The sequence below is a fragment of the Lycorma delicatula genome, chromosome 3, assembly GCF_047948215.1.
Source record: "Lycorma delicatula isolate Av1 chromosome 3, ASM4794821v1, whole genome shotgun sequence".
NCBI classification, from domain to species: domain Eukaryota; kingdom Metazoa; phylum Arthropoda; class Insecta; order Hemiptera; family Fulgoridae; genus Lycorma; species Lycorma delicatula.
The window spans coordinates 72,267,870-72,295,767 of record NC_134457.1 but is presented as its reverse complement, the minus strand read 5'-3'; the positions used below and the strand labels follow the sequence as shown (position 1 = coordinate 72,295,767).

At 30.4% G+C, this 27,898-nt stretch overlaps 2 protein-coding genes across 2 annotated transcripts in view; one reads left to right on the top strand and one right to left on the bottom strand.

Annotated features, from left to right (window-relative positions):
- LOC142321684 (zinc-regulated GTPase metalloprotein activator 1-like) overlaps window positions 1-27,898 on the bottom strand; it is a 443,413-nt gene that overhangs the window by 392,579 nt on the left and 22,936 nt on the right. The window lies entirely within an intron of this gene.
- LOC142321685 (alpha-tocopherol transfer protein-like) lies at window positions 438-27,752 on the top strand. The gene is made up of 7 exons (XM_075359969.1): window positions 438-682; window positions 8,780-8,933; window positions 14,403-14,562; window positions 16,783-17,044; window positions 19,094-19,207; window positions 21,024-21,129; window positions 27,400-27,752. The coding sequence occupies exons 1-7, from the start codon at window positions 626-628 to the stop codon at window positions 27,549-27,551; spliced, it is 1,005 nt and encodes a 334-aa protein (XP_075216084.1). The 5' UTR covers window positions 438-625; the 3' UTR covers window positions 27,552-27,752.

Here is a 27,898-nt window from a genome sequence, read left to right as displayed (position 1 = left end):
ATAAAATATATATATTAAAACCCAACAAAAAAGAGTTCAATTTTTTAGATTTGAACTATTAATTTGGCACCGTTTAAGAATTAACATTTATTAAGTACAGAATTGGAAGATATTTTTCATGTTTTATTATTGGAAATACAATGCTTCCATTAATCTATAAACAATAAGATCCCGTTATTCATTGTAAATCGCAGGAATCAATTCCCAGCTAATATGGAAGTATTGCAATATAATTACAATTAAACAGAAATCTACACTACGAATATCTATTTCAATAAGAAGTTTTATCAACAGAGACATTTTAGATATAAACTGTACATCACTTTAAAAAGATTTTAAAATGGATTACGTTAATAATAAAAAACAAAGGGAATATTAACGAATAAAAGGGAATTTTTTCAATCATCAAAGGGGAAAATAATGGTAAGTAACACAAGGAAGTTCGTTATGCAAGGTTAAATGCCGACTATTACAATCTACGTTATTATCTCGTCCGCGTAGTCTATCATTCAATGCTGTAAACCGTAACTATTCGGAATAAAATATCATTCGGTTTTATTATACTATACATCGGATCGCTTAATAAATTATTAACGTTGTTTCAAAAGAAACAACCAACCGCAAAATGTCACCGACAAACGATGCCATCGACAACACAAATAATACAAAAGATATAGATTTGGTAAGTAACAATTAATTAAAACATTTTCATATAAACAAAAAATATTTTTTCAATACCAAACGATACAAAAATTTTCATTGTGAAAACGTAAATAATTTAAATAAATCCAGACGTCAAAAATATTTCTGTAATCAAAGATAATCCACACACGAATTATTACAGTGTACTTATTACAATATAATCTGTTTATTTCTTCAAATCAATCTCCGCATATCAATTAGAATGAAATTAATACAAGACACAAGGCGACTGTAATGACATAACAATTAGTAGTGTAATTAGTTTATCAATAAATATACACTCATTTATTGAAAAGTTTTTTTTCAAATTCAGTTACTACAAATACAGAAAATAAAAATTCTTAAGTTGATTAATTTTCATAATTAAAAAAAAAATCTTTTCTCGTTTATAAATATACATTGTTTTACAAATTTGAAACAAAGCTAGACACAAATATTTAGAGGGGAAATAGTATTATTCCTTTCTATAAAAAAATTCTTAAATCTTCATAACTTCAAATAAAAGGATTCTGTACAAAAAAAATTCATCAAAGTTCATAGTAAAGAAATAAATTTCTGTAGTATTTACTTCATAATTTTACTGCTACACTCCGTTACTTTTAATACTGAAACATACCTTCAAAACTATACAAAAATTTACAATTCACAAACTTTTAAATATCACTCAATTTTATGCCTATGTTAACCGAAAAAACTATTTATATATGTCCTGTTAAATGAATAATTTTTAATACAACGAAATGATACGTGTAAATAAAATATCTCCTCAGTACTGTCGATGTGTAGCAACCTCACAACAAAATGTTAAACAACCACTTTTCGGTAAAAGGACATTTTAAAACTACTACATTACGCATACTGTGAACATTGTCCTAACACGGCGATGTGAACACCATCATTTTAAATTATTCTTAACTTTAATTTTAAAATATTTATAATTAATATAATGAGTAAACATAAATTAAACTATGTTTTCAATCATTTTTTACAGAAAAGATCAACAAAATAATTTCGTGACACGATAACTTATAGGACGTGTATAACTTTATGAATGGCGCCAACTCAGCCCGCGAGATTACTGAAAGCCCTTCATAGTTTTAAAAATCACTTTTAAAAGTAAAGATCCGTCCCAGCAATAGCAGCTGTAACGACGCAGAAATATACTTATTTTAAACGATTTTTTATTTAAATTTCAAATACTTCATCATGTAACAATAATTACTTTTTATTATGATGAATACTGTCGGTTATCTAGCACTAAACAGAGCACGTTTCAGAAATTTTTGGCGCGTTTTACGCAGATGTAAAATCGAATCTGGTTAAAAAATATTGAAAATAATATTTCCATTATTTTTCTTAAAGTTTTATACGAATTTCAGTAATAAAATGGAAAATCCAAATTTTAAAGGAAAAATAAATAAGACCATCCTCGATATTTGACCATTATTATGAAGTTACTTATTATACTTCAAACTTATCGGTCGCTTTATAATATAGTGCAACATTATGACAGAATGTAACTGAGTCGATAACAAACTTAACAATAATAACAATCACTGATTTCAGAACACATTAAACATTTTTTTTTTTTACTTTTTATTGAAGCGTTTTACAGTTCTTCTGTTATCATATTTTACATTTGAAATTTGTTTGTATAATATTTTAACAGACATACAAAAATAGTATTAATAAAAAAAGAAATCCAGTCAACTACAAAGGCGAGAAACCTGCATTTTTACAATAAAAAAAATGCAGACAATGCAAAAAGGAATTTTCTTGAATTTTCTCTTAAAAATCTTTTGAGTATAAGAATGAGTAAATTACTATTTTTCTATAAAAAAATTATTTCAATAATCCAATATTTAACCAATGATAAAGAAAAAAATATTTTTTTTTTTCAAATCAACCATGAAAACAATATAATTTTTCATTTACTTCTTCCACTTAAATTATTAGGAGTATGAATGATTTCTCTTGTCATTCTCCAGAATTACGATATCGAGATAATTAGATAAAATATCTACCCCATTTTTTGCTTATAGATCACTACAAATTACAGAAATATGTTACAATTTTTTCAAAATGCTTTCGACTTAATTTTTAAAAAAAATTCTTAAGAGAATATTTCAACTGCTCTTAAATTTATTTGATTTGAATGTGTGTAGATATTTTCCAAACTAAAAAAAAAAACTGCCGCTGTCAATAAAGTTTGTTTAATTTCATTCAAAATAATCATTCTTTTTAAAATAACAAGTAACATGACTTTTGTTGAAGTGCTTATTAATCAAAGTGGTTGGTTATGTTTATCAAAAAATCAAATGTAGCAAACACTTTTTTAATAATTTTGCAATTTCCTAAAATATTCTGCAATTATCGTTATAACATTCTGTAATTTAGGTGCCATAAGATACCTGGTAGGAGACAAAGTCACTCCTAAAAATCCATTTCTACTAATAACAATCATCCCATGCTACATACATACGAAAGAGATAGAGGAAATAAATGATTTCCCATTTTCTGCTACGCTGAACCAAAATTTATTATTGCATATTAGCAGGTTAAACCATAAAAATCCAAGCAATATTCAGACGTACAATAAGTGTCTCTTGTCATAGTCATAAGAAACATTGGCATCGGCAATGTAGTGTACCCTTTTCTATGCAAAAAATTAACACTTGAACCATACAATTGCAGAATACATTTTATAGAATAATTATAACAAGGAAAAGTATTGTTGTAATCTGTAAAAAGTTTAAGCAGCCGATTTTTTCTGCCTTTTTTGACATTTTGAGTTAAGTCTAACAAAAAAAAACCTAGTCATTTAATTTTTAGTATATTTAAATACAGCTGTAGTTGTTTTAAATATAGTTGTTAGTTATTATTTTTTATTAGACTCAAGAACATGAAGTCCCATCACAACACTCTCATCATATTTTACTGAAATTACACTAAACTAATGAACCAAAAAATCAGTACATCATACGTTGACTTATCAACTAAAATGCAATTTACTTTAGTCGTATTAAAATTTTAGTCTATTTATATTAAAAACAAAAGAGTAGTAGAGCATATATACTTTGCACAATCACATCTTATTGCAGGAGGCTTCTAAATTATTTGCTTAATAGTTTATTATGGGTGTAATTCTTCAAATACAGATATTAGAAACAAAAAAAAAACATCTAGGTGTAATAAAAAATGTAAATAGCACATAAACCTAGTCTACAAGTAGATTTAAAGAAAATAAAAGTATAAAAAATACATTAATTCAAAGACAACATTACATCCTAAAGTAAAATATTTATTATTTTAAAATTTTCATTCCATATATCAGAAATGTGGAAAGAAAAAATTTATTTACTTGTATTTAGCCGACCTCACGGTGGGAGTGATAGCACCTCAGCCTTTTATCCAAAACATTTTGGGTATGAATACAAGTAACGATTGCCATTTTTTTTTCATTCATTACAAAAATTCATTTCGCAATTCCATATACACTCAGCTTTAAGTTTATGCGGTTCGTAATTCAATAAATAAATTTGCAGATATTTATGTGAATATAAATAACAATATTTACAACATGTAATTTAATAAGTATCAACATTTTATTAAGTAGTTAATCAAACTTTACATTTCCTGATAAAAAATCAATATTTAAACAGAAGGAAAAAACATGTAATATTTAAGAGGTGTAGTGTTATCATTTTATTGTTTAATTTATCAAGCTTTCTACTGTTACATTTAAGAATCTTGTTGACAGAATGCAGATAGCAAATTCTGAGCATCACTTGCAAAGCTACTATTAATATTACATGTGCATTAAAAGACGACATGAATACATAAAAAGGTTGATGATATTCACCCATTTTATATATTCCAGTTTTTGCCTTTTGCATTACCAAATTAAGTGGGGCGCTACAACCCTAATCGGCTACAGCCTTAATTCAGACACCACAATGTAATAACATCAAGCATCAAAATTAAAAAAATTACTTACAAAAACATCCACTGAGTGAAAGTGATACTTTCACTTTGTTCACTAGATATATTGTGAACAGCACTCCTCTCAGAGAAAACACCTCTTGACTGATACCTTCTCTATCTCAGGTGTTTTACATTTATTACAACCATATGATACACTGGGAAAGACAGCATAAAACAACAAATTATTAATATAAATTTCTATTATTCTTAAACAAAACATATTTACAGAGACCTAAATATGTTGCCTAAAAAGTATTGAGTCTTTATAGGTTAAAATTGAGAATACATTTATTGCTATTAGAAAATAACATTATGAGACCACATATGCACCATTTTTTTTTTTATAACCTTGTTTTTCCAGGGACACCACAATCCTGTCACTATAGAACTTCTGTGGTTTCTGATCAAAAAACTGTGACACGTGGTTTTTACAGGCCTCTTTTGAAACTAACTTAACACCATTCAGGGATTTCTACAGAGACTGAAACAAATTATAGTCTAACAGTGTCAAGTCCAGGCCTATGTGGTGGATGAATTAAAACCTTCCAATCAAGTTCTCTCAATTTCTGACAGGTCGTTAAAGATATATGCAATCTGGCATTGTCTTTGAGGTAGTGACATCCTTTCTGCTGGTCAGTTGAGGCTGTTTCTTTACTGCTAGGTGTGATGCACAATGACCTTCCAATCCCACCAAACGCACAGCATAACCACCCTGGGCGCCAGTGTGGGCTTTGCCACAGATTGTGGAGCTTCAATCACGATCCTTTCTACACATTGTTATCATAGGTTATCCACTTTTTATCATTTGTGATCAACCGCTTCAGAAACGACTTGATTTTATTACGTTTCAGTAGAGATTTATAGATAAAAATTTGATTGAGTAAATTTTTCAGTCAGATCATGTGGCACCCAAAAGTCGAACTTCTTTTTGTAGCCAGCTTTCTCCAAATGGTTTGGTAATAGATGTCTAGGTCACTGCCAATCCCATGAATGCTTATATGATGGTCTTGCTCAACTTTTGCCACAATATGCTAACAGCGAGATACTGTTAGCGCAAAAGGCTCACTAGTTTTTATACTACCTATTATAAATAACTCCAATTAACAAACACTTTGCAAAACATATATTAAACTTTGCCCAACTCTAATAAAACTTATCTCCTTCCTGTCATTAAAAATTAATATTTCTTAGCAAAGATAAACAACAAAAAATAAAATTATATATCAAATAGAAAAAATCCTAAAAATTATTTAATTACGGATTAATATAATTTCTGTTAGTTTGCTGTTAAATCCTAGTTCAGATAAAAAAAATTATTAATAGAGAAGCTAATACAAAATTTTGTGGTCTGTTTTTTTGTTCCATTTTTGGTGAAAAGTTGAAAAAGGTTTTGTTGTTATATTTTAATTATATCAACTTCATTAGTTTAACCAGCTATTTATAATAGTTTCTAATTAATAACAAATCCTAGCATAGGCTAGCTATGATGTAGCAAAGGTAACATACGCTATCAGTTGATAAATAAAGGATGCAGCTATTTATAATTACAAACTCCAAATTAATGATGCTAAATTAAGTATTCTGAAAGTTATAGGATTATCACATGATTCGTTTATTCTAAGGTGAAGAGAAATGTGAGATAATGTAACTTTTTTTTTCTATCTTACTAAAATAAATAGCAACAAATATTAGTCAGTAATAACTGCTTTCTCTGAACTGTGTTTCTGTGGTTATCCATTCATAAAATATACCATATATAATAATTTAATTAATCTCACAAAAATTTACTTACAAAAAAGAAGAAACATTTACTGATGTGATATGATAAAATCAGAATTAAAAATATAAAAATTGTTTGCAGCAATAATAATAAAAATCATAGTTTAATAACCAGACAAAAAAAAACAGCATTAAGATAAATCATTAACACTATAACAAGCAAATAAAAAAGTGATATTTCAATTAACGATAATTTTTAATTACAGAAACATTTTGGTCACGTTATTGCAACATAGTTAGCAATAACATTTTATTAAGGTGAATGAATTTTTGACGTCCTAATCTTATTAAATATATATGTTTAAATACTGATGAGACAGAGTAAATTTGAACAAAATGCATTTTTTCAAAAGAAATATTTACATTAATTTGTTAAGGTTACATTATCATTACCAATTTTTTCTCATAACCTAGATGCATGTAAAGCACTTGTAGCACAATAAACACTGTTCATAATGGCTGTATATGAGAATAACAATGTTTATTATTTCTATGGTAAAACAGATGAACCGAGTAAAGGTGTCAATCACTTGTAAGGCATACTTCAATGAGTTGACACATAACAGTATGTTTGATTCAGTGAAGAAATGATTCACACTTCTCACTTTTCTTATTGAGCATGACATGAGCTGATAATCATTCTTCAGAATGGCTATCCTATTTTTAAGAGTAACACGTACTTCACACTAAGTTGCCTACAACCATTCATTTATGTCATTTAATATTCATACACAAATCTAACCCTTGATAATTATAAGAAACTTCCAGCAGTAATCTATATGTCATATCTTAACCACATTAATCTACAACACTACATCATTTTACAACTAGATTCTAAAGAATACTTATGTATGCATTATATGAATATACCGGGTATCTGAGAATTATCTGAACTTTGATATTGAGTAAAAATAATTTATTTATTAAAATACAAAAATGGGTTTTATGAATTCAGAAACATTAAAACTGAAAAATTTTTTTACTTGTAAACAAAGACATTCAATGTATGTACCATTAGTAATTCGCAAAATATCCAACCGGTAATCAATTTCATGCCATGTTCATTCCTCTCCTAAGGTCATCAAAAATTCACTACAAGTTTTTTATACACTACCCTTGATGAAACCGATAGGAAAAAATCACATAAGTTATATCCGGTGATTGAGGTGACCAACTGATCGGTCAATCATGTCCAATCCAGCAATTTGGGAATGTGTTGTTGTGGGATTCACGCAATAATAAACTCCAATGCCAGCCAGAAGGAATGCCGCCACGGCACTCCTAGTTGGAATAAGATTTTAGATTCTAACTCTTAAAGTTGAAAATAAACAAACCCTTCTAACAAGTCCAGACATAAATTCGTGTTAACTGCCGTTTCCACAAAGAAAAACGGTGCAATCACACAATCGTGAAGCAGTCCAGAACAAACATAAATATTTGGACCATCTCTAAATCAGTCAAGTGTAATATGTGGGTTCTCTGACCTCCATATTCGAGCGTTCTGACTGTTCACTTTTCCAGAGACATGAATGTAGCCTCGCTGAGAACAAAACTTTTTTCAGTAACTATCATAATTTTCAATTCTTTCAATCATTTCCACAACAAATTCATTTCTAGCATTCTGATATAGTATAATATGATGCAATATTTGTAATTTATAAAAACGCAATTTTAATAATTTCTTGAAAACATTGTGAAAAGTAGACTGCAGAAGATTTAACTTGTGTACTGCACTCTGAGTTGACTTCCAGGGCTGTGAACAAACACTGACAAATGATCACCATTTCTTGATCTGATGTTCTAGGCCTGCCTTCACCGTTCTTATGTTCAACACTGCCAGTTTCTTTAAATATATCATAACATGAACAAATACTTGTTCTAGAGGGGCTCAGAGTTCCAAAATTGCGTCGAACTTGTGTGTCTGATTTTGTTTCAATAAACCATTCTACATACTGCTTTCATCTGTGAATTCATGGCAATTGACATATGCAGTTATGTATGCAATCACAGCACTATCTAGTATTTGCCATGAGGAAACTCCTGTTAAAGACAGCCCAACCATTCATTACTAGGACTATTACTTTTTTTCTAATAAGATATCAAAGTTGTTCAGATAATTATCAAACACCCAGTATATCTGTAATAAGTGAAGAAATATTATAGGTATTGGCCTTTCAAAGATATGATAAACATTTCGGAACCACTTCAACCAATTTGTGCTTCCTTATAAATAACAGATTTTTACTCTAATAAACAACAATAAAAAAAACTACACTAATGAAACTTAATTCTCTCATTTTATTTGTTTCAACAGCTATTCAAAACCAAAAAATTATTAGAAGCACCGACAGAAGAACAGTGGAAGAAACTTTATCAAGAGTTAGAAACAAGTCCAAAACAGTTAAAAGAAGACATAAAAACTATTAGAGAATGGCTCTCCCTTCAACCTCATCTACCACAAACAGCAAGTAATAAATCATGATAAGATACTTTAACAAAAAATTAGGAAAATATGGTAAAATATCATAATAAAATAGCTCTAGTATCCAAAGAGTAAAAATGTAACGTCCAATGAAATTTTTTTTCATTTCATATTACTGCTTTTTTTCAAAAGCTAAATGGCAGCAAAATGTTTCTGGCCCTCTTTATGATTAAGGGAAACTGAAATCACACATAAATCTCAAAGACTGTGCTGAAGTATCCCAAAATTTTGTTTTCATGGCATGAAAATATCTAACAACTCATTTTTTTCATTGATAGCTAAAGTTAGTTCTGTCTATTAATCACATAAGATGTACCAAAAGGAGAAATTACTAACTCTAATTCTGAAACGGACAAGATAGGGAAGTATTTTGTTACTGAAGTTTATAACGTATTTAGGTGTTCTTACATTAACTTCTTCAGGTATTCTTTGTTATTTTGTGTAAGCTGATTTTCAAAACTTTCAACTAGAGGAAAGCAAGAAACTTACCTACTATAACTGAAGACCACCAAAATGTCAACTCTTTGCAAAATCTTTCCACTTTGTTTGCAGCTGAAATAATATTTTCTGTTTTGAGTTGCATGTTTGCATTTAAAGAGTTCAATCTGTCAAAAATTTCAGCAAGATATACTTGTTTGACACACCAAAAATTGTCTTCCAAAAGTCTTTCATATCCTGCCATTTCGTCTTCAAAAAAAAATAAGAACTCTTTAAGTTCTACCACTCACATCAAAGCTTTATCCCTAGAAACCCAATGCGTTTCCAACTGCAGCAATAAATTGGTATGCTTGGCTCCCATAAAGTCTGAAAGCTTTTCAAACAGTCTTCACTTAACTGGTCCTGTTTTTAAATAATTGTGCATTCCAATAGTCATTCTTATTTGAGAACACCACCAAATGAAATTGGCCCTCTTGTGAGGGCAAACATTTATGGTATTCTTAATCCCGTTCTACAGATCCCCCATCAACAGTTCTCATAATTAATGCCTCTCTATGGAAAAACATTGAGTGGTCACTATAGTCGTTCACTTCCTGATGAAAATTATAAAACCTTTGATTTTCCCTGTTAATGCTGCTATTCAGTCAGTACAAAGAGAGATGCAATTTTCCCAGGATATATTATTTTCCAGGCAATATTATGTTATACAAAGTAATTATTAATATAATCATAAACATCTTTGTCTGAAGTAGTGGTTTAAATTTCTTGGCAAAATAAAAATTGTTCAATAATATCTAAATTATATTTGAATCTAATGAAGCTTATTAACTAGCATTTACCACTTGCGTCAGTACTTTCATCCAACTGTAGAGCAAACACAATATCCCACACCAATTCACTGTTCACATTAATTTCAATGTTATAAGTCATTACTTTATTCTACAGCTGACAGTATTACTGGATAATGGAATTTTGGATATTTCTTCTTCTGCAGCATTGCCAAACATTATTTTCACAGTTTTATTTTTGCAGTTAATAATATTAGTTCCTCGACTACAATATGAGGTTTTTTCTGTTGGCCTATTAATTTAGATATTCCATATGAACCATGCAAAATTTTATCAGAAATGGAAATGCATTCTATTAATGCACCAGAGATTTTATTTTGTGACTTCAAAAAATGTTCAAAATATTCTCTTGGTTTTGAAGCTACTTGAGAACTTTCTAAATGGCTTTTAAGTTTATTTGGCACCACTGACTGACTAAACACTTCTACATGTAAGGCACTAAGATATGTGTTTATGTTCATCTCCACACTTCATTTTTGAAAATCCTAAAGGGAATAATAATTTCTGCTCACATTACTTGAACTACCATTGCCATGATTGCTGTCACAAGTCCCAGAATTTGATTCAATTATTCTTTTTCATATGAGAAATTTATCTGTGATAAGATTGATATAAAAATACTTTCATAAAATAGTTGCACTACTAGCTACTTATGTCACACATAAACTGAAATTGGCTAATATGTTCTGATGACTCTAATGAACAAGTTTTTTCAGCAAAAAAATCCCTCAATGTGGCAAAACTGAACACTCAATTAATTACCAAGTGGGAAGAATAAATAAGCATTGTTGCAGGTGTTGACTTGTACAGTTTGTCTTTTACCGAATTACAAAGTTTTAAATTTTACCAAATTAAAGGTTTCATGGTAAGAACAATGTGGTAAGAACTTTCTGAATGGCGTAAAATCTATTTTAAAATTTTGCGACTCACCCATGGGACTGTGTGGCACACTAGTGTGTCATGACACACCATTTTTTTTTTCTGTGAGTCGGAGGAATGCCATTTATATATTGAGTGTCAGACTCACTAACAGGTTCCGCAAGATGTTATTAAGAGTACGTGTGTGCCTATGCCCTAAAACCTCCTCTCTCACCAATCCTCCACTCCTGTGGCCGAACTGGTTGTTAAGCATCGCGCCACTCCGAGGTGTCATCGGGCACAGGGGATTCAGAGTCTCTATGCACCATCACCTTCGCCAATCCACACAAGCGCAGACCAACAACAGCTCTGCAGGGAGCTGTCCTCCTTCCTCTCGCAGTGGTCGGAGGGAGTGTTCTTCAGGACTTTGTCGCCTGTCCAAGATCTAGTCTTCACCCCATTCAGGGTGATCTATCTCCTTGCTTTTCACTATCTTCACAATATATTTCTCGACAGCATCCCATTGTTTTTGCCCAGTGAGCATGCAATTGACAGTCTCCAGGTTTAACCAGTCAAATCCTAGTTCTGCTCTCATCTGAATCAATCTCAAGCAGGTAAAGGTGTGCTTAGGAGAATCTTCTTCCCCACAGAATACACCCCACGGAGAATCCCTTACCCTGAACTGGTGAAGGTATGTACCAATTTACCATGTCCAGTCAAGAATTGTGTCAAGTGAAAGCTCACTTCACCATGGCTTTATACTGGGTATTAGCCTCTTTTTCCACATACCTTTATTTGAGGCTTCCTATTCGGCCTGCCATTCGGTGACAAATAGCTCATACGCTTCTGCTTTTGCCTTCATGAGTTCTGACTAGCTGGTTAGCTCTGAGGTGTACAGCTGCCTATATCACTACCTCTACCTCCATTGAAACTGTTTTATATGCAGATGTAATTTTTCGTGCTGCCCTTTGGAGAAAGGCTAGTCCCTCAACGATCCTTTTCCGTTGTGCCGAAAGTGCCTCATTCCAGGCCAGTATAGCATATAATAACACTGAGGTGGCAGCTGATAGTATCAACCTTCGTTTATCTGCCCTAGGCTCTCATCTATTACCCATGAGCTTTGTTGCTATTGGTTGGACAATAGTCCTCCAGCTTCGTTTATCTCTTTCCAAACCTATCCCACCAATAGTCTTTCATACAGTTTCCCTAGTGGATTTAACAGACAGATAGGCCTGTATTTCTTTTCCTGATCATCTGCTCCTTGTTTGGACAGCAGTCTGGCCTCTTTCCAAGGGCCCAGGAAACCACCTTGGCTCATTGCCATATTTAGCACCTCAAGTACCAGTCATGGATGCTGGTCACTTGCTTCTTCATTAGTGACCCCACCAACCCATCCGGACCTGGACTCTTGTTAACGCTTATCCTTCCCGCTGCCCAATTAAGCTCTTTGTTTGTAAATCGTCTATCCCCTTCACTTGCAATATCTTCATAGTCTGTCTCTATTTGTGGGAATAACTGAAGCCCCATCCTCAGGATCTGTGCTCTGGATAAAGGTTGCAGGGCCCTACCAAACCTCATGATTATCAGCGTGTAGGCTTTCCCCCATGGGTCCACCTCTAGGTCGTCTACTAATTTTTTTCATGCAGCCTTTTTTGCACACTTAATTTTGGCACTTAATCTATTCCTTGAGGCCTTGTATTCTAGCTCCTCTTTCACAGTCTGCACTTGGCGTCTTCCTCTCACCTTCTGTAAGCGCCTTCTTACTTGTTGGACAGCTGATCTCAGGTTAGCAATATTGCTATTCCACCAATATACTTTCCCCCATTGAAAGTCCACTTTTCAGTTTTATCAATTCGCATTCCTTTGACATGACTATAGAGAGGTTTTGAGTCTGCTGAGCCGAGTATCCCAGAATCTGACAGCCATAGAATCCGCAAACTTCAGGGCCAATGAAAATAACTAGTTTAAATTAAAATTAAAATAATAGTTTAAATTAAGGATGCTAAGTACAGACAAAATACTATAATGAAAGTCATGATTATATTTCCTGAAGATGGGTACAGCTTCTTGGCATGCTATTTTCATTTCTTAGCAGCAGTTAATAACATCAGAATACAAATTAATAGCACAAGTATCTAACTTTCCCACGGACTTGCCATTTTTAAATGTGAATATGCCATGTAATTTGTTTTATCAAAGCAAATTTATTTTTTAAACAAATTTTTATTATTTTTATTAAACAAATTAAATTTAAATTTAACCCACTCACTAACATAATTTTTAACTTATTATCTTTATTGTACTGAAACCAATGGTTTCAGTCATTTAATGGACTCCAAGGGTGATTTATAAATGGTTATTTAATAAAATAGATAAATTATAATAAACAATTTCAACGATTAATTATTTAGAGTAAGTTGGTGTAGCTCAGAAACGTGCCAGAAGGTAGCATCACAATACCCCCTGAAGTAGATAGTGTATGTACATGGTTAGTTGAGTCGCACATCTACTGAAGATCACTGGTTTTTGTAATTGTGTTACTAACATTAAAAAATGCAATCTTCCATGGCAAAGTGAGTATTTATTGTGAAAGTGTATTTTCAGACAGATATGAGGGAACAATATTGTCTAAAGTATTCTTCTGTGCCCTGACAACTTAACAGTTATGAAAATCATAAGTTGTTTCCGAGAGATTGAGAGCATTAGTCTCAAGAAGAGAGTGAGGTGTTTTCAAGTGTTATTGCTTATCCACTCATTATATTAATTTATAGTGTATATATTATTGCTATTACAGTAATATTCAAGGCAATGTGGGTAGTGAAGGAAGAGTGAAGACACATTCTCCCAAGTAAATACCCAATCAACCTTAGCATATACGTTCATTTATTCTGAAGTAAAAACAGTAGTTTGAATAATATTTGATTGACTCTCATATTGAAAAATTTGAATTTCATTATCCCACACCACTGCGTAAAATTATTAAACTAATAATTCATTTTCTGGAACAATAGAAACAGCTCCACTGAGAACATGGTTTACATTTCTTTAAAAGTTTAACAAAAATTCTTTAACCAACCACTTCAGTAACTAATTTCTGAACATCTCAGAACAGGAGTAAACCTGCTTTTATGTACTTGATGCATAAAATCCATAAAATTCAAACTTCACCTATCAATAATTAGAATATTTGTTTTAAAAATACGATCTGAACTATTTGCATGTTCTATATTTTTTTTTTTTTTTTTTTTTTTTTTTTTTTAATAAGATTCAACAATAAACAAATTCTAATATTATATCTTTATTTAATTTAGCTGACACATTGATAGCCAGTTTTTTAATTGGTTGTAAAAATAGTATCCAGAGGACAAAACAGAAACTTGATGCTTACTACACAGTAAGAGGACAGATGCCACAGTTTTTTGAAAACAGAGATCCACTTACTGAAGATGCCAAAAATGCAGGGATACCAGTGTAAGTGTTAAAATTAATTTTTTTTTGTTATACTCAAGTTTATTCATATAATAATTTATTCATAATTTTATTTCTAAAATTTTTATATTCATCTGGAAGTTATTTTTCCTTTGTTTTTTGTGTTACTTTTCTTAATTCATTAGTTAATTTTCTGTACTACCTCTTACATTCCTTATCCTTCCTGTCCTATCCTGTTCTTGTATTTTCTTTTCTCTTTCATTTTTCCAGTCAAATGTGTGGTAACCTGTGGCTTCTTTACGCTTTTCCCTTAAATAAACCAATTTTTCTGTCTTGCGCTGTTTGTATGACATCTTTCATATTCAGACAAAATAATGGTAACTAATATTTAATTATTTATTTCTTTTAATACTTCACCTAATTTCTCCCCTGCTACCTCTTTTACATTTTTTTATTTTTTCAGGTTCCATTTATTTATTTTATTTTTTTTACGATTCTCTTTAATAACTCTTTTCTGGTGCCAGAAGCACATAATTGCTATTTATATCAGTCCCTGGCAATCAGTGCTTTTTTAATTGCATTTCTGAAATAATTAAGATTAGAAGTCAAACTAATGTTACCAAACTACCTATTATTATATGATTATTTATTATTGTATACCTATCTATTCTTTTATTATTATTAATTTTTTAAATGTCCACGCTAAAGATATCCAATAGTAACCAGTCGTCAAAATCTCTTAACTTAAACTTAAATCTCTTAATTCTGCGTAGTCCGCAAAATTGACTCAAATTGCATTTTTGAGTTCAAAATGCAATTTTAGTCAGTCAGTCGAGATGCAGACCCCCCACAACAGAAGGTTCAGTATGCACTTGATTAGCGGAGTTTCAATCAGTTACATGTGTTAATGGCGTGTACAAACTGAATGGAATATTGATTCTCCTGCATCCAAGTCTATATCAGTGGTATGGTATACAACTTTAAGAGACTGGAAACTTGGTTTCAAAAACAAGAAATCACCTAAAAGTTACAGTCAGTGACGAGACTGTGCATCATGTACATGATGCATAGTGAATGCATCATGTACATGATCCACAGTCTTAAGCCAGTCATGAGCCAGTCCTAGAAGTCAATTAGGCAGGCTAGTTACAAACTGCAAATTTCTTGTTCTTTTTTTCAAGATATTGTTCATAAACAGCTCTGTTTGCAAGCATACATGTTACAACACCGTCATCATATTAAGCCAAATGATTGTCTCCTACAATTTCAGTTTGCTGCAAAGGTAGACCATGTCGAAAACATTCCTAATTATCTTGATACACTGTTATTTAATGATCAGGCAACCTTTCATATGTGTGGGAAAATTAACAGACACAATTGTTAATTTGGGGTACTGAAAACCCTTATACAGAAATCGAAAATGAAAGGGACTCACTGAAAGTCAATATCTGGTTACGACTGCACAAAAATTGCATCATCAGTCCATTTTTTTCATAGACCCCATTGTGGCAGGACACACATACCTCAACATGCTTGAGAACTTTGCTGTTCCTCAAATTCCTGCAGGCTTCACTTTCCAACAAGACAGTGCTACACCACACTTTCATCGAGATGTTACCATGTTCTTGAACAACACTTTCACTGGATGTAGGATTGGACGATGAGGTTCAACTGTATGGCCACCTAGATCTCCAAATATCACTCCTTTGGACTTTTTTGCTTGTGGATTTATTAAAAGTTGTGTGTACCAATAAAAAGTTTGAGATTTGGACAGTTTAAAACAGAATTTTTGAAGCTATTGGTCTAATAATATCACAGATGCTCCTAAACACCTAACAAGAGTTACATTATCATCTAGATGTCTGTCAAGCTACAAAAGGTGGACACATTGAATTTGACTAACCAACACTAAAACTTGGTGAGTTGCTGTGTCTATTAAAAAAAAATATTAAATTATATTAACTAGTTCTCTTAAAATAAGATGGTACTTTTGGATACTTTAGCTCAAACAACCTATATGTATGTATGTAATAAATATATATATATATATATATATATATATATATATATATATATATATATGAGTGTGAGTAATCTATTCTAACTGAAATAGTAATAATAATAATAATACATTAGAAAAGATCAGAAATAATTTGTATTTAAAAAAGGAAATGAATAATTTAATTTTTTTTCTTTTAATTTATATACATAACTACATTTATTAAGATAAAATTTAATCTGACAAACTATTTTTATTTTCAGGAGAGAATATTTGCTACCAAAATTGGATCCTAGACAAGGTTACAGAATAATAAGTACATCATTCAGAACTTCAGATCCATCACCTTATAATCCAAAAGAAAATTTAAGACGCATATTAGCATTGATAGATATAAGAATGCACGAAGAATCAGAAGGATTTTATGCAGGCGATTTTATGATCTGTGATGCAAAGTTGTTCACAGTTGGTCATGCCTTAAGGCTAACACCTACAATAATGAAGGATTTTCTATATTGCGTACAGGTAACTTAAACACAGAAAACAAAATAACAATTAGTAAATTCAGGCAAAAGAAATTCAATTGTATTCTTAGAAAAAAAGTTTAGTTGTATTAAGTTTTGAAATAGTTAGATTAAAAAATATTCCATTTCAAGATGACAGTAACTATGTTTCTTAGAGAGAAGTTAAAGAGAAGTATAAAAAGAGAAGTTTCCATTGCCAAGCCACCACTGTTGATAAACTGATTACATCGACTGAATCTTGATGATGGCTTGTAAGTTTCAGTAGCCAAAGCTGAATATTAGGTCCTATCTTGGACCTAATATTCAAGAGCAATAAAAAAAAAGAATGCCTTGTCAAGTAGGGAAGTGCTAGAGATTGGCTTACAATGACTTGGAACTGGGATTCACTACCACTCTGTAGGTGATGTGCATGTAGTGTCAAAGTAATGCCATACATGATTTTGGGAAGATTGTTAATGGCATAATGTTTACGGGTGGGTAAGACAACTTGAAAATGTGGAGCAGACTGCAAATAATATTTTTAGCCCACAATATGTACAGGTGATACAGTCATCTATCTATCTATACACTGATCAAGATTAAAGTGTCAAAAAAATTTGGAACCATGTTTCTGGACAGGTGTGGAAAAAATTCCATTAACTGCTTGATAGTATCTGGCCCAGACTCGCAGTTCCACTAGTCTTACACTAATTGGTCAGGTAGTATATATGCCTAAATTCTAAGAAGTCTTCCTGCAAAATCTGGTGACTCATTGAACGACTGGATTGCACCTCCTTTAATAAAGAATGCAGAAGACACTGCTAATGTTTCTTAAGTGCACACAAAGTTACTCACAGGCTGATTAAAAACTCCACAGCAGTCTCAAGGAGAAATTTCCTTGCTTTAATAACCTTGCATGTCTTTTATTCCTATGTTACCTGTGTAACTTTTCATGAAGGCCTGAGGAGGAATGAGGAAGATGTAGTTGAACCAGTGAAATTGATGTTGATCACATTCAGACTGATAAAATATTGATTAATAATGGAAGGAGAGAACTACTCTCAGAGAATAAAGGAATATGCTGATAAACAATTCAGCAGTAAAGTTAAGATACTGATTTTTTTTCCTTTACTTAAGTCCTGTTAATGACATTTCACTTTTCTTTTCAGCCCTAGTAATTTGTATTTATTTACTAGTTCAAAAGTACATGTGCACATGCTCACACTCATACCCATCCACACGTGCACATGCACTCTCTCTCAAGCACATGTGCGCATGCACATACACATGTGCAAACAGACACATACACACACGTTTATATAAATATTAAATTTATATATTTACATTTATTCAAAAAGTTTGTTGGCTTTGTTTTGCTTAGTAAATTTGTTTAAGAAAAAGCAACATAAAATATTACTAGCACTAGCAAAATTTTCATTAGTAACTAGTTTACTAGTAGACTTGTGTTATTAAAAATACATCAATGTCAATTGATATATGGAATTTATATACCTAACATGCCACATAAATTATTTAATATTCCCAAATAATACTCAATAAACAATAATATTTTTTATATAGAATATTAATCAATTCATCAAAAGAATTCTTTCCAGAAACTTTCAATTAAATATTTTTTATACCTTATATATATTTTTTTTTTAAATGTTCATTCAAATAATAGACTGGAAAAAATAGTAATCATCAAGAGAGGCCAGGACTCCTGCATATTTTTCGCTTAGAGTACACTCATAATTTCAATAAGTTTAACATAAGTTCAACATTCAAGTTTTATTAAAATCAGTCTGTATGTTCTTCCATAATAAAACATAAAAAAACAAATTGAGATAATTAGAAAGTTTGCTTTAACTTTTGTGAAGATTAGCACTTTTTTGTGAAATGCAGATATCATGGAAAATCAAATTCTTTTTAAGGTAAAAATGTTCACTTATAATTATTATTATTATTATTATTAGCTTTTTTTAACTTTATATTTTATAATTATTATTTAATTTAAATTTTTACTAGCATCACTGAAATAATAATTTTTATATGTCAATTTTTTTTACAGGATGTCTTACCTCTACGAATTAAAGGGATACTTTTTTACAATGCTCCTCCACTTTTAGAAAAGACAGCAAATAATGTAGTGAAGCCATTTTTAAAGAAGAAAATAGCAGATAGGGTAAGCATTATCATAAGTGTTATAAAAAAAGTATAAATAACACAGGAATAGTAATCTTAAATTATACACTCTCAAAGAAAGTAGCAGGAAAAACCCCTTGCTAGACTACCAATGACATTATTAGCACAAATAATTAATACACTGGCGGAGGCCCTATAATTAATTCCTGGTACGAATGTATACAATAAAAAAAAATGTTGTACATGATACTCTCTGGTTCAACAGAGTAATGGTTTCCTCAGCATGAATTACTTGACTGGTTTTTTTAAACTAACCATGATTAGAGTGCTAATTCCCAACAATTTTGTAAAAACTTGTAGAATATTTATTTCACAGTATAAAGACAGAGCTGTTCTAAATCATTATTGAAATAAATTGGAAAACAAGAAAGCATTTAAAACAATTTACAACTAAAATTCATTAATATAAGTAACATAAAAATTGTTTGCAGTATATTCAATCACAGTCAAAATCTAGTTCACTATATATTTTATTATTGACAAAATGGATTAATGATCTAAAGGTTTAAAGTAAGGATAATACAACTCCACTACACATCTTCAGTTTCAATGGTTTTCTTATGTTCAAAATCCTGTTAAATAAAATTTTTTTGAATAGGTCAAATTTAGTAATTGAAATCTGACACACTTCCCATTATCCAATCAAGCTGAAATTTGGCATACAGCTTTGGTTCTGATGACAATGTAATATAGCATATTTTACTATCGTTCTAAATCCAATATGGCGAATATTGTGAAAACATACTTATTTACATACGGATAACAAATAATATGTTTAGGTAACTAAGGGTTTGTTGTGGTAGCAAAATGATTTTATTATGATAACAAAATGGATTTGTTACTATAACTTATCATTACTGATTTGTAACAGTAAGTTATTGTTATTATAACCTATTGTTACTGATTGCTCTAAAAAGTATAAAACAATTTTTCAGTGATTATAAGATTATCAAAATAATATTCTACATTTGTAAAAAGAAAAGTATGCTCATCAAATATAACTGAAGAATTTGAATAGGTGTTCCACAAAGATAAAAATATGAACATAAATTAAAATGATTAGACAATGTAACAGAATACTGAAGAATTCAAATATGAGAATGTGAGAATTAATAAAGGTAAAAATGTGAACATAAATTAAAATGATTAGACAACATAACAGAATACTGAAGAATTCGAATAGGTGTTCTGTGAAAATTAATAAAGGTAAGAATGTGAACATAAATTAAAATGAATATACAAAGTAATATTTTATGAGCACACAATGGTTTTCTCTTTAGAAATATTGAAAATTATTTTGATTATAACACAATCACTGAAAAATTATTTTCTACTTTTTGGAGCAATTTTGTTTTAAAAGAAAACCATTGTTTAAAAAATGTTTTTTTAACTTATTTATTTACAGTCTATATATCCTTAGATTTAAATATCCTTAGCTCTAATATCCTTACATTTAAAACACTAATGAAAATCAAAATTACCAGACCTGATGTAAATAATATACGGAAATAACTGCTTTTATGTAATCACTGAATAACTGCTTCCAAATAACAATACAATCTGATAATATAAATATTTATTTCAATTCTATCATAAATATGTTAATATAATAATTATTTAAACTGAAAGCTCACAAGCTCAAACATCTCATGAATTACAAAGGACAATATGTAAAAATACCACATATTACTTTTTTATGCAAAAGTGTTATTTTTATTGATAATATAATTCATTTGATGGTAACATCTATTACTTTGACGTAGAAAATATATTAACAGTTTCATTTCCGATTTCAGATTTACATATACTCAGAGGATCATACTGTATTACTAAAACATTTCCCCCAAAAAATCCTGCCAAAGAATTTAGGAGGTGATGAAGAAACTGATGAAACACTAAATGGTAAGAAAATTCTAAGTTAAATAACTAACTAATCATCATTAACCCATATTTTGCCACTGGTGGTAAAATTTCTTATTGATTTCTTAGGTTTATATAGATGCTTCTGAATCATGTATATGAATGTTCACCCTCAGGTATATTTATTTATCAATTTATTAAATGTTGCAAAAACGCAACTTCTACAGGAAAAGGTGTCTAAATTAACAAAAACTGATTTAGCTTACTGTTATTTTTGTGAATCTAAATAAAAACTAAACAGAACATAAATTAGAATATAATATAAATGAAATGTTTACGATCTATTTCAGCATTCAATGAATATATCAAGTTTATTTTTTAAAATAATCAATAACACATTTTGAGTGAAGTCCAACTTTACAATTACTGAACAAAAATACCGTTGTACTTTTACATTATCAGCAGCGGATTCTTCTATTGTTTACATTTTTTTCAGCAAGATGCTTGTCAACTGAATGTCGCAAAGTTGTTGCAGTTTGGTCGTCCAAGTCTCTGCAATTGTGGAATAGCAATTTCTTCCATGTTATTTGGCTTGACGATAATAATGCAATTACTAAGTCATCAAAATTTGAGCTGCTCGACTTGTTCTTTGTGGATGTAACGATAAAGCTACATTAAGAAAGTTTGAAAACAAAGGCCACCACCATTTTTTCTTTTCATTGTTATTCGTAGTTGCTGACACCATTGTCATGTGAATCAGCCCCACCCATATAGTGATTGTATTGTCTGATGAGATCTGGCTGTTGGATTGAAATTTTCATTTTTTTCACCTTAGAATATCTTTTGACATTACTTAGAGTTTCAATGTACTGAAAATTTGAAGTTATAGTAAGACGAGTGTTGTCATTCCATTTTGTTATAAAAATTGAATTGCTGGTATCAAATTGATAATTGCTCATCCCACAAGGTTCCTTACACAAAGAACAAGAATTTCATTCAGAAAGAATGAGAATAAGAATCCAAAGGACAGTTTTGAATTCTATTTTGATTATCTGTTTCAGTTGCAAAAAAGCCTTCCTTCTTCAGTAAACTTAATAATTTATACAAACTAAAAAATTTATCAGAATAAATGCTGTGCTTTCCAGGGTTGGCTACAATGCATAATAAATTTTGAACAACTGAGTACCTAATCCACGGCTAGAATCTACTTCTGCTTCTTTTCCTTGATAAAGAGAAAAGTTGAAAAGATATCCTTGTGAAAAACATAAACAACAAACCTTGTAGCCAAAGCACACAGGTTTTCCTTTCATAAACATTTTACAAGAATGGCGACACAAGTATGGTATCATCTGATCATCAACTGAAAGGTGATGAACTAAAACACCGCATTTGCCAAAGTTTTTATTCAAAAGATCAATGTCATACTGCATTTTAGAGAACTTGTTTGTAGTATTTAACATATCATTGTCAACCAAATGTAAGTGTCTTTTTATATCTCCATACAGCTGATCTTCATGGCTTTCCTTATAATATTGCTACTGAAGTTGTGAAAACGCAAAATTAATTTTTTTCTGTCTAAATATAGACATAATAAATAACTGATAATAATATAATTTTAAGTAGAAAAACTATCGCTATTTCTGAGTACATAATAATCGGTTAAAATAATAAAGTACGTCTGATTTTATTCTTATATAAATTACTAGCAGGTTACCCATCATGGCCTCGCCCACGCGATACTTGAATTTTAAACGTATTAATTGAATGTTTTGGAGTGATGCTTTTGCTTATTATGTTGCTATGTTTAAAAGATGATGTCAGAAATAGATAATAGAACTTCTGTTCTTATCACTCATAATCATCTTTCATCATCATAGTTTCTTGCGAGCTCCCAAAAAAAAAGTCTATCCTTTTTTCCATCTGAGCCATCACAGGCCCAGTGCTTTTAAAAATTTACTAATAAATACTTTCTTTTCTTTTTCCTGTTTAGCCTCTGGTAATCATCTTTCAGATAATACTTCAGAGGATGAATGAAGATGATATGTATGAGTGTAAATGCAGTGTGGTCTTGTACAGTCTCAGTTCGACCATTCCTGAGATGTGTGGGTAATTGAAACCCAGCCACCAAAGAACACCGGTATCCATGATCTAGTATTCAAATCCGTGTAAAAATAACTGACCTACTTGGACTTGAACGCTAAACTCTCGACTTCCAAATCAGCTGATTTGGGAAGACAAGTACACCACTAGACCAACCCGATGGGTACTAATAAATACTAAAAACTTATTATTTAACTGAACTGGTTATTTCAACATTGACGTGTGCGTTACAAGTTCGTAACAATACGGGGTTGTATGGGACAACCAATCTGTTGTCTAAATCCATTGAATTAATATTTACTTTAAAACCTCCATCTTCTACATTTTGGATAACCATCCTCGCCTTTTTGATTTTCATGAAGTAGCTTTGCTGGATAACGCTTGGTACACACACAGTCTTTCATGCAAGGCAAATTTTTATTCAAACACCCACACAGTTCATGTATCATGTTAGCTTCCACTATCACATGTAATACATGAAATAGTGGATCCGTATCTGGATTTGGAATTTCAGCACACACAAATTTATCTATCATATCTGCTCTAATTTTATTTTGTAACCAGAGTAATATATGAGCATGTGGCAAACCTCGGTTTCAACCAATGGTTATTTGAATGGTTATTTTACTAATAAGTCCATTAACTCTTTAACTTTACGATTAAAAACTCTTGCAATGGCATCTGGACAATGATAATGCTTTTGCCCAGGTAATAATGCTTCTTGAATTTCTTTCCATTTGGGATTTATGTAAAAGTTATGAATAAATTCGAACTGCCATAATGTAGAACAGATGTCAATCTATCCTGAGCTCATTCGTGCATATATCATACACCTCCTGTGAAAGATGATGGCAAAACCGCGACTACCTAGTTGATCTGCTTGAACATCTAGTCTCCTAGATCTCCTAGTCTGACATTTTTCAGTCATAACTCCAATGTAATTTTTATAATCTATATTAGGATCGTAAGCCAAACCAGAGTCTTTTATTTTTCCATGCGTGCAAATGATTTTCTGTACAAATCCCTGGAATTTACACTCATGTCGATTTTGGGATGCTCTATGAACTTCAGCATGATTGCTTTGATGCGTAGCTGCAGCGGCTCTATGTACTTCTGGATGCCTATTTTGATAGGCTACTACTGCAGCTCTATGGACTTCTGAATGATTTTGTTGATACTTTGTCACAGTTATTCTATTACCTTCTGGACTGATTTGTGTATACTTTTTTGCCACTTTTTTGACTTGATTCTTTCTTGTTCTGTCCGTAAACCTCGCACGACGCTTTTTATTATTTCTAACAGGAATAGCTGAAGAAGAATTTTGTGAAATGTTGTCTTCTAAATCAGGCAAATATACATTGAAATTGACCACTATAAATATTCCCAGTAAGACACAATCTTTTTACGGACAAAGAGTCAGTACCAAATTTCCAATAAAGATTGCAGTTGTAATAAACTTCAAATAAAAATGGAAAAATCTTACCAGCAGCAACTAATTTGCAATAACCACTGTAGACTGAATGAATTGACATTTCGTGTATATATTCCTCACAAGTTGGAAAGTTCTCACCATTTGAAGATTTGTAAGACATATGAACAAAGTCAACCCACTGATCAGTCACGTATGAAATGATTGTGTTCCATACCTCCTGGCATCGTTCTTCATCACTGAATAAGTGAAAAGCATGTGCTCAGAACAGGCATGCACCATCTCCTTTGATAAGTTTAACTGTTTGGGTTATTAACATGTCGTTGATAGTTACCTTTTCAACTGACATGTTTATTCACTTTCTGAAACACTACACTAACCTGTCGACTCATAAAAAATCATATGACTTCTTTTTTCTTAAATGTTTCCGGTAGGAAGAAGCAACACCAACAAATAAGAGCCAGAAGAAATAAACAATAAATAACAACATTAATAATAAATTTAAATTAAATTAAAAAATTAATTTATTAATAAATTTTACTACTGTAATCCATTCATTCAATACTGATTAATGTTAAAACACAAATATTTTAGACACAAATAAATTGATACTGAAAATACTATCGATTATTCATTTGAACCCCTTAAAATCAGAATTTTGCAAAATCCTTTCTTAGTGCATGCCTACTTAAAGATACGAAGGTACCCTGAAAATTTCAAGCTGTACGTTGATTATGAGTCAGCCAGTCAAGACATTCTCTTTTAAATATAGAGGTTATAGGTCATCTCAGAAGAAGCAAAAAAATGATTAAATTTAGTGAACAATAACATAAAATACTTATAACCAACAAAAATTTTTTTTCTATTATTTAATAATACTCAAGATTGTTATTAATTGTAAAATTGTTACAGGCTACTTAAAAACAATAAACAAACATTATTTCATGTAATAATAATGCAAAACAAATTATGCTACGTTCTCACAACTTCAACTGTAAATGGGTTAATGATATTTTCATACGTTTCAATAACTTCCAATAAAAATGGTTAAAAAAAAATATATAAACATTTTTCAAAAGCAGCAGCAGCATGCAAAGGTGAAAGAAAAATTACACGGACCAGTTATAATAAACCAGTTGCTTCAGATTATCTGAAGTAAACTATTTAAATACCTCAATTATTCTGGCAGAAAAATCTAAATAAAATTCAGTGTTAAACTTAATAAGATCATTTTATGATATAGATTTTTAGTTTCCCATCTAGCACTACAGCAGAACTATAACTGTATTATTGAAAGTATTGTAATTGGTCTAATTTGGGCATTTGTGGTTTTCCCCAGATCTTGAAGTTTTGATACCTAAGGAACCCAAAAAACCAGATTGAAATTTTCCAGATGTTCGTATGTAAGTGTGTGTGTTTGGTATCTCACACCTTACATCTCTAAGACCTACTGGACTGATTTTGACCAAACCTGGTCAGAATACTTCTGTATATGGGGCACTGATGTCATTAAATTTTCACTTAAAAGGTCAAGGGGTGAAGCTGTAGAGCAAGGTCACCCTCAGTATCTCAAGACTTCACCAAAGTTGGTCAGATTACGTCTGCATGTGGGGCATTGCTGCCAGTAAATTTTCAACATTAAAGTCAAGGAGGTGAGGCTGTAAAGCGCAAGTTCACCCTCATTATCTCAAAATTTCACCTAATTAAGATCTTATTTTTCTTGGGCACATTTGTTAATGATTAAAAAATGATAATATTTGCAAAAAAAAGTTTCAAAATTGCATCCCCATCCAAAAAAATGCTCTAAACTAGTGGCTAAGTGGGTATACTGTGTGAATAGTACCCCTGTTACCACAAGGATCACTAGTGTAGCACTGACATACAGCTGTTATAGAAAAATATTATATTTAAACAAAATGATAAATATTTTTAATTAAGTTGTGAATGTATGTGTATAAGCCATGCATCAGAAAAAAGTCGTACATCTGTGTTGTCATTTTTTTTACGATACTATTTCCAATTAAACTAATAAATAGTAATAAAACATTACAGTTAGTTATTCAAAATCACAAAATATTTATTATATTTAAAATATATTTTGTTATATTAATTAGAAAAAAATAATATAATATTGTTATAATATTTGTTATATTAATAATTTGTTGAATATTTTGTTATTCAAAATATTTATTATATATAATAATAAAAATTTTATTTTTTTTTCAAAACTACAATTAATTTAGTCTACCTTAATTTTCCCAATATGTTTTAAATTTGATCATTTTTTATATAGTACTTTTCAAAATAGTTACATAAAAAAAGTAATACTTCACTTTTATCTCACTTTGATTTATAATTAGATAAAGTTTTAAAAAACTACTTACAGTTATTATTTATTATTATTTACAATTATTAAAATTATTATTTAAAGCTACTCAACTTTCAAATAATCAAAATTCCATAAATCTGCTTTTAACACAAATTTATGAAAATAAAAAAATATTTTTATTTATATTTTTATATCAACAAAGATTTCCAAAAGAAAAAAGTTGAATAATAATCATACCTAACACACTGTTATATAGAATAACATATTTAAAAAAAAAAAAATGACAATGCTGGAACTGATTTTATTTAGTAATAAGTAATATAATATATACAGTAGTATCTTATTTTTTCTGTAGAAAAATATTTAATTCAAAATTATAATTTACAAACATTTTTAAAGATTAAATTTCTTTATATAAATATATAGCTAAATAAAACAATTATTTGTCTGACAGATTTATGGGATAAGAAACTGGAGAGTTGGAGAAATTGGTTAATGAATGAAGGTACTCAATGTTCAAATGAAAGTAAAAGGCCGAGTGACAATCAGCATAAACCTAGCCAATTTGGAATAGAAGGATCATTTCGAAAACTTGCAATAGATTAATATCATTAAAAGTAAAATAAAAATGTTACTTTTGTTACGCATTTATGTAATACTGATGTATCACATTTCATTTTAAAAGTATTAATTTGGTTTTACTTTACATGAAAAATATGGTGTTAAAAAAGTATCAAAGCAAAGATTTATTTACAAATTCCTTACATTATTTTATTTATTAAGTAATTTCCACACTATGTTTATAAAAATACTTTTCTTTAAAATATAACATGACATTAGAGGCTAATTAATTATTACTGTTTAATTGTCTGCTTTACATCAATTAACACTTGTTAGCTTACAGCTACAGCAGTCGATGTCAACAAAAATAACAACAAAGAGAGAAATAAATA